Source organism: Macaca fascicularis, chromosome 6, assembly GCF_037993035.2.
Source record: "Macaca fascicularis isolate 582-1 chromosome 6, T2T-MFA8v1.1".
NCBI classification, from domain to species: domain Eukaryota; kingdom Metazoa; phylum Chordata; class Mammalia; order Primates; family Cercopithecidae; genus Macaca; species Macaca fascicularis.
The window spans coordinates 82,944,869-82,957,921 of NC_088380.1; the positions used below are offsets into that span (position 1 = coordinate 82,944,869).

The 13,053-nt window shown below is 41.9% G+C and overlaps 1 protein-coding gene across 4 annotated transcripts in view; it reads right to left on the reverse strand.

Moving 5' to 3' along the window:
* ARSB (arylsulfatase B) overlaps positions 1 to 9,588 on the reverse strand; it is a 192,796-nt gene extending 183,208 nt beyond the window's left edge. For all 4 annotated transcript variants that reach the window (XM_073993672.1, XM_005557233.4, XM_005557234.5 and 1 more), the window contains exon 1: positions 9,031 to 9,588. Coding sequence is in view for 3 of the 4 variants with exons in the window: in XM_005557233.4 (XP_005557290.3) it covers positions 9,031 to 9,345 (315 nt within the window). In the remaining variant the exon portion in view is untranslated. The remainder of the gene's footprint in view (positions 1 to 9,030) is intronic.
* Positions 9,589 to 13,053: the final 3,465 nt, after the last annotated feature.

Here is a 13,053-nt window from a genome sequence, read left to right on the forward strand (position 1 = left end):
GGATAGGGAGGGCACGCTCAGGCAGAGGGCCTGCACCACCATGCCCTCTTCTGCCTGCAGCATGCATCTTTCCTGCTCACCTTGAAGCAAACCTGAAGCAAAAGTCAAAAATTACCCATGATGCTCCAGCACAGCCTCCTTCCTATATATCCTGTCCAAGGTTCCACCTCAGGAGTGAGTGAAAAGCCGTGAAAATGTCTTGTCCGTTTATCAGTGTGATTAAGAAAAATGTGGTTTGGATCCCTTAAGAATGAAAAAAAAAAAAAAAAAAAAAAAAAAAACCTTGGAGTCATCTTTCATTGCTTCTATTCTGTGCCAAGGTTTATGGAGTTCTCGTGGAGTGGCCCCCTCGGAACTCAAGGTAAGGACATTCCCAGCTGAGGACCAGAGTTACTTTTCTTAACTTTTTTCCCAGAAGAGTGTTTTCCTTTAAGCCCTATCACTTTCTTACCCTTTAATCTTTCCAATTTCTTAAAAAAGAAGTAAGGGGACTAGAAATGACATGGCAATTTGAAGCAGTTTAATTAAGATGGTGAGCTCTTTCAGGAACTGTGTAAAAGTGCTTCTCACATTCGATCATTTAATTGTCCAACGCTGAGTGCTACTTTAGCCCAGAGACAAACAAGGCAATCTAACGGAGAAGTCAGACCTCAGAACCACTAATCACAATTAAAATGTGTACTAGGAATAACGGAGGCATAATGAGTATTTTGTATGGCATAAAGTCAATGTGTAAGAGTATGGAAAATTAGAAATATTAAGTTTTCTATTTGAACTAAAAGTACACAAATTCTATTAGAAAAGCTGGAGAATTTTAAAATTAATATTTTTAATCTTGAGGTTTTAAATAAGGGTAAAATAAATATAAAATCTATTTTCTCATGTGCATAACATACCTCCAAGGGATATCAAGAAACCAATAAACAGGAGCTACCTATGGGAAAGAGGGCAGGGAGAAAGGATGAAAACATCCTCATCTATATATTTATATTTTTTACATCTTTTATATGTGAAACCTTTGAATGTATTTCCTAGAGACAATTTTAAAAACAGGTTACTTTTTTTTTTTTTTTTTTGAGACAGAGTCTCACTGTGTCACCTGGACTGGAGTGCAGTGGCACTATCCTGGCTCACTACAACCTCTGCCTCCCCTGGCTCAAGCAATTTCCCGCCATCCACCTCCCCCACCCCCTGGTCCCAACCTCAGCCTCCTGAGTAGCTGGGACTACAGGCGCTTGCCACCACACTTGGTTAATTTTTTTAACTTTTTAGAGAGATGGAGTTTCACCCAGGCTGGTCTCGAACTCCTGGACTCCAGTGATCTGCCCACCTCGGCCTCCCAAATTGCTGGGATTACAGGCATAAGCCACAGTGCCCAGCCAAGCTTATTTCTTTTAAAGAAAAAGAGAGAATACGTATAATTAATCCTAATTGGAATTACATGTATCCAAAGAATGCCACATGGCACTTGACTATCTTTCCTTAAAATATACCCATTTAGAACACTGTTAGATTAGAAATGTTCTTTAGTTTATAACAGCCTCAATGTAACCTTACTATAAAAACTGACACAAAAAAAAGTTCAAGTTTTAACACTTTATAATGGGTGAGCAGCATTAAACCCAGGGAGACCCAGCCTCCCTCCTCTAGCTCTTGGCCTGCCTCTGGCACCCTCATTCACTCAGCTACCATCTCATTCTTACAACAAGCTCATTCCAGCCTCAAGGGCTTTGCTTCTGTTGCTCCTTCCTCCACGTTAAACTTTGCTAGGATGTGTGCATGGCTGACTCCCTTCATTCATGCCTCTGCTCATACTACCTCTTTTAAGACACCTTCCTGAGTCAAGATCACTTGACCTATGTTATTTTCTTCTCCACATGTATTGTCATGCCATTTAAATTCACCTTACTTAATTGTTTGTATTTCTTTCTTCCCCCGCCCCCCACTGCCAAGATGGAGTCTTGCTCTGTTGCCCAGGCTGGAGTGCAGTGGCGCAGTCTCGGTTCACCGCAACCTCCGCCTCCCAGGTTCAAGCGATTCTCCTGCCTCAGCCTCCTGAGTAGCTGGGATTACATGTGTGTACCACTACACCTGGCTAATTTTTGTATTTTTAGTAGAGACGGGGTTTCACCATGTTGGCAAGGCTGGTCTCAAACTCCTGACCTCAGGTGATCCGCCTGTCTCGCCTCCCAAAGTTCTGGAATTACAGGCATGAGCCGCCACGCCTGGTCTGTTTGTATTTATTTCACATCCCTCTTGGTTACTTCTTCTCCTTACCTCAACCCCTTCAGATTATAAGCACCAAGAGATTCCCAAAGTACAGTGGCGTAACTCGCTGCTCAGTAAATATTTGTTGAATGAAAGAATGAATGAATATATCACACTTAATGGTGATCGACTGAAAGCTTCCCCTCTAAGATTGGAAATAAGTCCACTCATGCCACTTCTACTCAGTATTGCACTGGAGGTCTTATCCAGGGTAATTAGGCAAGAAAATGAAATAAAAGGTATCTAGATTAGAAAGGAAGAAGTAAAACTTCTATTTGCAGATGACATGATCTTGCACTAAAAAACTCTAAAGATTACACACACACACACAATTAGAACTAATAAGTTCATTAAGGTTGCAAAATGATTGATGTAAATATATCAGTTGCATTTCTATGCAACAGCAATGAATTACTGAAAATAAAATTAAGAAAGGAAGTCCACTTACAATACCACTGAAAATAGTAAAACAGGAATAAATTTAACCAAAGTACAATGCTTATACATTAAAAATTATAAAACACTGTTGAAAGAAATTAAAGAAGACCTAAATAGGCTGGGTGTGGTGGCTCACGTCTATAATCCCAACACTTTGGGAAGCCAAGGCAGGTGGATCATTTGAGGTCAGCAGTTCAAGACCAGCCTGGCCAACATGGTGAAACCCCATCTCTATTAAAAATACAAAAATTAGGTGGGCGTGGTGGTGTGTGCCTATAGTCCCAGCTACTCAGGAGGCTGAGGCAGGAGAATTGCTTGAACCCCACAAGGCAGAGGTTACGGTGAGCCAACACTGTGCTCCAGCCTGGGCAACAGAGCCACGCGAGACTCTGTCTCAAAAAAAAAAAAACAACTCTAAATAAACAGAAAGATATCTCATATTCTTAAATTGGAAGTTATATTGTTGAGGTAGTAATACTCTCCAAATGGTTCTACAGATCACTGAAATCCCTATCAAAATTCCACTTCCCTTTTTTTTTTTATAGAAATGGACAAGTTGATCCTAAAATTTATATGGAAATGCAAGGGGCTGAGAATAGCCAAACTATCTTGAAAAAGAATAACAAAATTGGAAGACTCACATTTTCTAATTCTAAAACCTTTGCAGTACAAAACAACAGTAATCAAGACAGTGAGGCACTGGCATAAGGATAGACATATAGATCAATGGAATAGAATTATAAGTCATACATCTATGGTCAGTTGAGTCTTGACAAGGGTGCAAAGGGTGCAATGAGGAAAGAACATTCTTTTCAACAAATGGCACTGAAATATCTGGACACCTACATACCTCAAATCGTACATAAAAATGAACTCAAAATGGATCAAAGACCTAAATGTAAAAACTGAAATTATAAAATACTTAGAAGAAAACATAGAGGTAAATCTTCATAATCTTGGATTAGAAAATGGTTTCTTAGACATGGTACCAACAATATAAGCAACCAAAGAAAAATAGGTAAGTAGTACATAAAAATTTGTAACTTTTGTTTACATCAAAGGACACTATCAGGAAAGTAAAAAGCAATCCACGGAATGGGAAAAAATACTTGCAAAGAGTCTATCTGATAAGGGTTTATTTAATAGTATCCAGAATACATAAAGAACTCCTACAACTCGAGAATGAGAAGATAAATAACCCAATTTTAAAATAGGCAAAGGATCTGAGTAGACATTTCTCCAAAGAAGACATACAAATGATCGATAAGACATGAAAAGATGTTCAACATCATTAGTCACTAGGGAAATGAAAATCAAAACTACAATTAAATACCACTTCCTACTCACTAGGATGACTTGAAGGCTATAATCAAAAAAGATAAAGACAAATATTGGCAAGGATGTGAGGACACTAAAACCCACATACATTGCTAGTGGAAATATAACATGGTATAGCTGCTGTGGAAAACAATTTCCAGTTCCTCAAGGAGTTAAACATAGAGTTGCCACATGATACTAAGACAGCCAGGTGGGAAGGGGTCCCTGGCCAAACTCCAACTGGACTATGCACATGGGTGGAGCCACGGAGGTTCGCGCCTGGCCTCTCCTCTGCCTATGGCATCTGGGATTCAAATGGGCGATGAGGGAAGCACTGTAGCAGGGACTCCTTGCAGTGGGTCCCTGTTTCCCCCTTTTTTCCTTCTCACCCAATAGAATTCTGCTTACTCACCCTTCAAACCATCTGTGAGCCTGAATTTTCATGGCCATGGGACAGACCTCGTCGTTAGCTGAACTAAGAAGTCCTGCAACAATACTGTGTTTCACTCCTAGGTATTAACCCAAAAGAACTGAAAAAATATGCTCACACAAAAACTTGTACATGGATGTTCACAGCAGCATTATTCATAATAGCCAAAAAGTGCAAATAACCTAATGTCCATCAATGGATGAATGTATTAACAAAATGTGGCATGTCCATACAATGGAATATTATTGAGCCATAAAAGGGAACAATACATGCTACAACATAGATGAAAGGCCATCTGTTGTATTCCATTTATACGAAATGTCCAAAATAGGTAAAGCTACATAGATAATAAGAATATTGGTGGTTTCCAAGCGCTGGTGGAATGGGGAAATGAAGAGTGACTGCTAATGGTTGAGTGGTTTCTTTCTGAGGTGATGAAAACATTGGTTGCACAACCTTGTGAATATACAAAAAACCATTGAACTGGACACTTTAAAATGGTAAATTATATAGGATGTGAATTATAACTTAATATTGCCAGTGGGAATGTAAATTGGTACAATCTCTTAAGATGCAATTTTATAATATTTATCAAAATTACAAATGCATCTACCCTTAAACCCAGAAAATTCCATTTCTAGGAACTTATCCTTCATATATGTTCCAATATGTACAAAATGGCATATGTACAAAGTATTCACGTCACCATTCTTTGATATATCAAAAGGCTGGAAACAACTTACATGTTCATCAGTATGCAACTGGTTAAATAAACTACAATGTATCCATTTAACAAAATATTATGCAGCCCTAAAAGCTGTGAGGATAATCTTTAGTCAACAAAATGGAATGATTTCAAATAAGTAAAAACAAACAAACAAACAAAATAGGAGCTGCAGATCAGTGTGAAGAGTATGTTACCATTCACATAGAAAAAAGAAATAATATATATAAATATATATTTCAGAGCATTGTTTGTCTACAAAGATGGGAACTAGATGTCTAAGGACTGTGTGTGTGTGTGTGTGTAGATTTTCACTATAAGCCCTTTTGCAGCCTTTGAGTTTTTAAGCGATGTGAACGTATTTTCTATTTTAAAAATAAAATACAGATTTTTTTAAAGATTTCACAAATAATGAATGAATGAGTCATAGGGCAGTGGGAAGGCCCCTAGCCTGAGTGTAGAGAGACCTGAATTTCTAGTTCTTGAATTGGCCAGTAACTACTTACCCCATCTGCTAATTAAGTCTCCTCCATTGCCTCCAACCTGTACCCAGTCCCTACACATTTTTCACCATAGCATGCACGTTTAAAATAGTTCATTTGTGAGGGCTCTGAAAAATTAAATGTCTCAATATAAAAGGTTGAATTCAGGTTCCCGATTAAATAAGTTCCTAGCAGCATAACAAGTAGTACACGCAATTTTTAAGATACGTTGTGTTGGGCAAGATTAATCTTTCTACCAGTAGATGGGGTTAGTATGATAGGTATGATAATGTGCATTTGCCAAGTTAGAAACTTGCCCTAATGGACACAAGAGCCTAGAGTCAAATTAATTTAGAGCTAGACAAAGTCTAGAGTTCAGCTCAACTCCTCTGTTTCACAGATGTGGAAATGATGGCCACCGAGGTCAGAGTCTGACACGGCCAACACTGAAACCTACATCTCAATTCCTAACCAGTCCTCTTTGCTCAATACATAATTTCTTAAACCAGAAAAAACTAAAACTCAGGATTTCATGAGAGTATAAAGTCCAGTCAGTCTAGGCTTATTTATCAACTTGTGCTTTTCTTTTCTAAAGTTAAGTAATTATAGGAAAGGGGTCTGTAAATATTAACTTAAAGCATGATTGCCAAGTTCATAGATACGACTCTTAGCAACTTCCTTCAAGTACCTCATTTTGAAACAGTCAAAAAATTCCTTCATTTTATTATCTAAAATTATGCATAAGAAATGACTCAGAAACAAAATCTATTTTTATTTTACATGGAATATAGGCAATTTCTAACTCAGAAATATTATGGGTTGATTCTTTACATTGAACTGTTTAGGAATGACCCAAATGTCCAAAAGTAATACAGGGATTATTTCGTATGTATGCAGCAGCCCTTGCAATGACATTTTTAATAATTTTGAGTAGGCAATATGGCATAGTGGTTATAAGCATCAACTCTAGGACCAGGCAGCCTGGGTCAAATTCTGGTCCAACCTTTACTGGCCCTGCAACCTTGGGCAAGTTTCTTAACCTCTTACAGCATCAGTTTCCTTGTTATAGAACAGAGATGATAAGAGTTATTGTGAGAATCAAACGAGTTAACACTTGTAAGTGCTCAGAACAATACCAACATACAGTATCTGAGGGAGACTCCTGAGCCCTCCCAGAAATATCTACTTCATTATAAGTGGACACTTGCTCACCCTGGGTAATATCTACCTGGGTCCCATGAACTCTAACAGAATAAAGTGGGTGAGAAAACTGGAGGAAAAAAGTGTTTGGGGAAGCAAGGCTGCTTTAGATACAGCTAGAGGTTTAGAGGTCTCTAAACCTCTCAGAGTGCCCAGTTTCTCTACCCTTCCTTTACTTCATAACCATGGGGTACTCTAAATACTAAAGTTTCTTCTCCAAGACTGAATGTTGGTGACTGGTAGGGGAGGATGTTAGGGGACAAAAGCAACTGATTACAGGAATGGGTTTTGTTTTGTTTTTGTTTTGAGATGGAGTCTTGCTCTGTCGCCCAGGCTGGAGTGCAGTGGTGCGATCTCGGCTCACTGCAAGCTCTGCCTCCCGAGTTCAAGTGATTATCCTGCCTCAGTCTCCCGAGTAGCTGGGACTACAGGCACAAGCCACCACAGCCGGCTAATTTTTGTATTTTTAGTAGAGACAGGGTTTTGCCATGTTGGTCAGGCTGGTCTCGAACTCCTGACTTCAGGTGATCCACCTGCCTCAGCCTCCCAAAGTGCTGGGATTACAGGCGTGAGCCACTGCTCCCAGCCCAGGAATGGGTTTTTGAAGTTGGTATCTGCTTTCCTGTCCGAGTCTGTTGGAAGGGAGGAAGTTGGAGAAATGAATGGCCCTTCCATTCTTTTGCAATTTGAGTTCAGTTCTCTTACTTCAGAGCAAATGCAGAACCCTTTGGGGCAAACCTCACCTTTCCCTTCTTCTTTACTGGCACATCCCTTTACTCCCACAAAGTGTCCAGGGTGAGATTTGCACAATGTAGGGGATTCCTGATTACACGTAGCAGCCAAAGTCAGAACCGCCAAAAGTACTAAGGTGGATGGTGAAGGCAAGCATCCTTTATTTTCATTTCTAACCTTGGCTACAGCTATTTCTCACCCTTAGCAACACCCAATCTTTCCTCTTTATAAAAGCCTTCAGACCACTGTATCTTTATCACAAGTAAGCCCTCCCTTCTCTTGATCTTAGGACCACGTGAGGCTAGGGCTGATCTGAAAGGTTATGCGAACACATACTAGGGAGGGCAACGTTCAAATATATATCCCCTGTCAGTAGCACAGTAAGCTCAAAGTATTTTTGTTGAGTAAACAGCATATGTACTCTGTGGAGGTATGCAGGTGGCATCCAACTGTACCCATTTACTGTATTTAATATGGTCATAACTTCAGGGTCTTAGAAATGTGACAACCGTATCCAGATTGAGGGGGAAAAAAGCCAATTTCCCAAGCCCGAGAGGATCAGTGGATGCGGGAAAAGCACAACAGACATGGCCTTGACCACTTTCTAGCTATGCGATTCTTAACATGCCAACGAACCTATACAGGCTTCCTGCCTCGTCTGTAAAAGGGGGTAAAGACAACTACCTCATGCGCTGTTTCAATAATTCACTTTAAAAACAACAAAGTGCTACGCAAATGTTCTTGCTATTCTTAATCATCTAACATCTATTCACCCTCCACATTTATATTTCCTTCGTTAACTGCGGAGTCGTTCCTAAAGGGAAGCTTTTAAAGAGATAATGAAGATGCTCAGAAGAGTTCAATACAAGGTTACATCTTAAAGGAGTGTCAGCAGCCTAAGAAAAACCAACCTAGCATCAGGTTTCACTCCAGGGGTGCTGAGAACCAGAAAAGAATAATCTTTGGTGGGACACTCCTAACCCATAACCGCTGGGTTCCCGGGGACCAGGGTCGCATCTACGGCGGGCACCCCTTCATTTTACCTCTCCCCTTGTCTTTACTCCCAGCCCGCGCCCTCCGCAGCCTCCCACCTCAGGACCGCTCAGCCTGCCGGCCGCGGCGCCCAGCACCCGGCATTCCCATAAACCCCTTCGCCCGGAGCTTCAGAAAACGAAAGACAAAGCCGCTAGCCCAACCCGGCGGCAGGGGCGCGGGTCCGCGGGGCGCCGGAGCCGGGCATGCGCAGAGGCCACGGCGGGCTGCCGGCCTGCAGGAGCGAGGTCGGGGCGAGAAGCCGCCGGGGCCCATACGCGGGTCTAGGGACCGAGCCCCCCCTGCCAGCGCCCACGGCCTCAAGGGCCGGTTAGTAGCGGTAGGGAGTAGGCGAAAGGCGGGGCGGAGGCGGCGCGGGCGGCGAGGGCGCCTGGGGCGCAGCGTACCTGGTAGCGGCCAGTGAGCAGCTGGCTCCGCGACGGCGTGCACAGCGGCTGCGTGTAGTAGTTGTCCAGGAGCACCCCGCCGGCCGCCAGCGCGTCCAGGTGCGGCGTGCGGATGCGGGAGCCGTGGAAGCCCACGTCGTTCCAGCCGAGGTCGTCTGCCAGCACGAAGACCAGGTGGGGCGGCCGGCTGGCCTCGGCACCCGAGCCCAGCGGCTCCAACAGCAGCAGCAGCAGCAGTAGCGGGAGGGCGACGGGGAGGAGCGACCGCCGAGGTCCGAGGCCTCGGGGCAGGCTCGCCGAGCGGCGCGGACCCATCCTTGGCCGCCCGCGGTCCCAGCGCCTGTGGCGCCACCAGCCCCGAGTACCGCTGATAGAATGAGGAACTGGGCGGCCGGGGCCTGCTCCGCCCCGGCGCGGGACGGCACCCCTAGCGGGCCGTGGGCTTGCCAGACCGGGCGCTCGGCTCCCGCCGCCTCCGACCCGGGCCCCCGGCCGCTGTGGCGGAGGAGGAGCCAGAAACAAACCCGCGGGCGCCCGCTGCTCGGCTTCTTGGAAACTAAGCTGACGCTTGGAGGGCACCAAGGGCCGTTACCTTCCCCGGCAATGAACTTTGCACCGTGGTTTCCAAAAAAAAAAAAAAAAAAAAAAAAAAACAGATGTGTTATTTTATAACGCTTCAAAATTTACAAAGCATCTGCACAGCCCGTGTCTCCTGTAAAGCCTGCAACAACTCTGGCAGCTAGACATTATACTTAGTGCCAATTTTTCATAAGAAAAAAGCTTATAAATAGTTAAGCCTCTGACTCAGATCCTGACCCATGATGTCTAACTAGCAAGTCATTTCTAGCACAAGAGCCCAGCCTGTGGCAGGTGGGAGGGTAGTGAAAAGGCAGAGACCTAAATAGTCTTTCACATTCATTTATGCGTAGTGTACAGCCATGAAGCCACTTCCTCCCCACTAGCAAACAGGAGGCCAAACACACAGTCTGATTGCACTGTGCCCTTTGGAAGGTGCAGTTACTTTCAAGGTGCCCTGGGAGGAGTTGGAGTGTTGTGTGGTCATTGAATAGCTCATTTGCTATGACCCCACTCAGAGCTGGCTCCCCCACCAAGCAGTGACCGTAAGAAGCACACAGTATCTAATTAGCCTGAAATATCTGTGAGTGGAAGGAAAAAAATCCTTTAGTCACGTGCTTATTGAATTGGGAAGTTAGCCGTATGACCAGTAGATTCCCGTTGCCATCCAGACTTTCTGTCTACTCTCTGCCTGGAGATATAGCTGTTAATAGGTGTAGGGGAAAATTTTTGCATTGCCTAGAGAACATACCCTTCCAGGTTGAGTCTGATTCCGTGGAAGTTATTTACAACTTTATAAGTTATAGATAAATAACAATGGAAAACAATTCTTATTTATATATACACAAATGAACTTTATCCAGCAGAGTAACAATCCTTCCCCTCCACCACTACTACCAAGGAAAACAGTTTCACCTCCGCTTGCATATGTTGGTATTCCTGATCTGTTCTTTGGATTGTCCTTTGAATTGCTTTTAACACCTTACCAAATTTCCTTATGAGTGAGTTAAATGTATGAGGGTCATGATTTTACCTTTATTCCCCAAGAATCCTTTAACATATGATATGTTTGCCTCTTAACATACTTACACTTTTTTTTCTTTGCATGAAGTAGATTACGTTATATGCACTTTAGTCTCCAGTGGAATCAATGAAATTTAGCAGAAAAAAGTTAAAATTTTAGCATTAGTTAAATTCAAAGAATAACTTTGAAGAACTATTTGACTCATTATGTCAAAGCTTGAACTTTTCCTTTAAACACCCTGTGAAAGACCTTGAAGGACTGAAAATTTCCGCTGTGGTTTTGTGTGTCTTTTTCCCCGGTAATTCTTCTTCCCTATTCTCCTTGATAAAAATCAAGAAGAAATAACTGATGGGTGCTAATTTGCAAGAACAATCCTTCCTTTGACCAACGTCTCCTGAAACTAGCTAAACTTGCACTGATTCTTATGTCCTATGTTTTTAAATAAAAGCATATGTTAATAGTGCTCTGGAAATGTGCAAATAGAAGAGTTAATTCTATTTTTCATCTATGTATTGAACACATAGTGTGCAGTACAAGCTAGTTATTTTTTAAAATATCTCAATTGGAGTTTGATGTTTCTTCACGATTAGAGGTTATGGATTTGAGCACGAATACCACAAAAAGTGATGTGCTATGTTTCTCGGTGCTTCCTATTAAGAAGCACATGATGATTTCTTATGGGATGACTTTGTTAGGGTAAACATTTCTTCACTGTGAGGTTAATATTTTCTTCTTGTAATTAATAAATATGGAGAGAATGTGAGAATATGTAAATATCCTATTATGCCTTACACACATTATTTTGCTTACCACTTTTAGTATCTTGCTTCTTGCTTCAATTAGTTATAATTAGGAGGGCTACCAAATGCTGATTTTCATTTCCTCTATATTGTTAGAGGAATATTCTAATTCCTTCATTTCCTCTATATTATTAGAGGAATTATATATGTGAACTAGTGAATTCCTGTTTTAATCAATATGCTATAATCCTTTACTATAGTTATTTCAATGCTCAAATTTTCTCTGTTTTGGCCAGTGGGAAACCCTACAATCTGGCTCATATCCTTTTGGCATGTCCTCTTGAATCTTTGTGCATGTCCACACATTTTGATACAATGAGATTTTCTAGGCTCAACTTGCACTTTTCCGCCCTCAATCCTGGAATCAGATATTTCTCCAAGGAACCGTGATTCTGTTTTTTGTTTGTTTGTTTGTTTGTTTTTGAGACGGAGTCTCACCCTGTTGCCCAGGCTGAAGTGGAGTGGCACAATCTCTGCTCACGACAATCTCGGCATCCAAGGTTCAAGAGATTCTCCTGCCTCAGCTTCCCGAGTAGCTGGGACTACAGGCACATGCCACCACACCTGGCTAATTTTTGTATTTTTAGTAGAGATGGGGTTTCACCATGTTGGCAAGGATGCCCTCGAACTCCTGACCTCAGGTGATCCACCCCCCTCAGCCTCCCAAAGTGCTGGGATTACAGGTGTGAGCCACTGTGCCTGGCCAGAACTCTGATTCTTTTTAGGGATGACATTTAGAAACCAATCTCTGTGTTTTAGATGTGCTCATTGCTACTGGGCTGTCATCACTTCTACGATCTCACTCAAGACAAAGATAGGAACCATATATACATATATATACACACACACATAAAAAAATGTTTATACATATACCACACCCACATACTATATCTAAACATATATATATATATAACCATGAGTTTATCATGAATACCTCTAATTCTATTTCCCCTCATTTCTATATGTGTATGAGTTGTACTAGTTTTCATCACTAGCTACTGAGTAGTATATTGAAGACAGTTTGGCAATTTCTTACAAAACTAGACCTATTCTTATCCTACAATACAGCAGTCACACTCCTTGGTATCTATCTGAAGGAGGTGAAAACTTATATCCACACAAGAACCTGCACACATGCTTACAGCAGCTTTATTCATAGTTTCGAAAACTTGGAAGCAATGAAGATGTCCTTCAGTAGGTGAAAGGATAAACGGTGGTACATGCAGAAAATGAAATAGTATACAGCAGTAAAAAGATAGGAGCTATCAAGCCATGAAAGACATGGTGGAACGCTCAATGCATATTACGAAGTGAAAGAAGCCACTCTGAAATAGCTACATACTATATGATTCCAGCTGTATGACATTTCGAAAAAGGCAAAACTATGGAGACAGTAAAAAAGATCAGTGGTTGCTGGGTTTGGGAAGTGGGGATAAGTAGAGGTAGCATGGAGGATTTTTTAGGGCAGCAGTCTCCAACATTTTTGGCACCAGGAACTGGTGGGCAGCAGGGGTGTGGGGATGGTTTCAGGATGATTCAAGCACATTTCATTTATTGTGCACTTTATTTCTATTATTATTACATTATAATATACAATGAAATAATTATACAACTCACCATAAT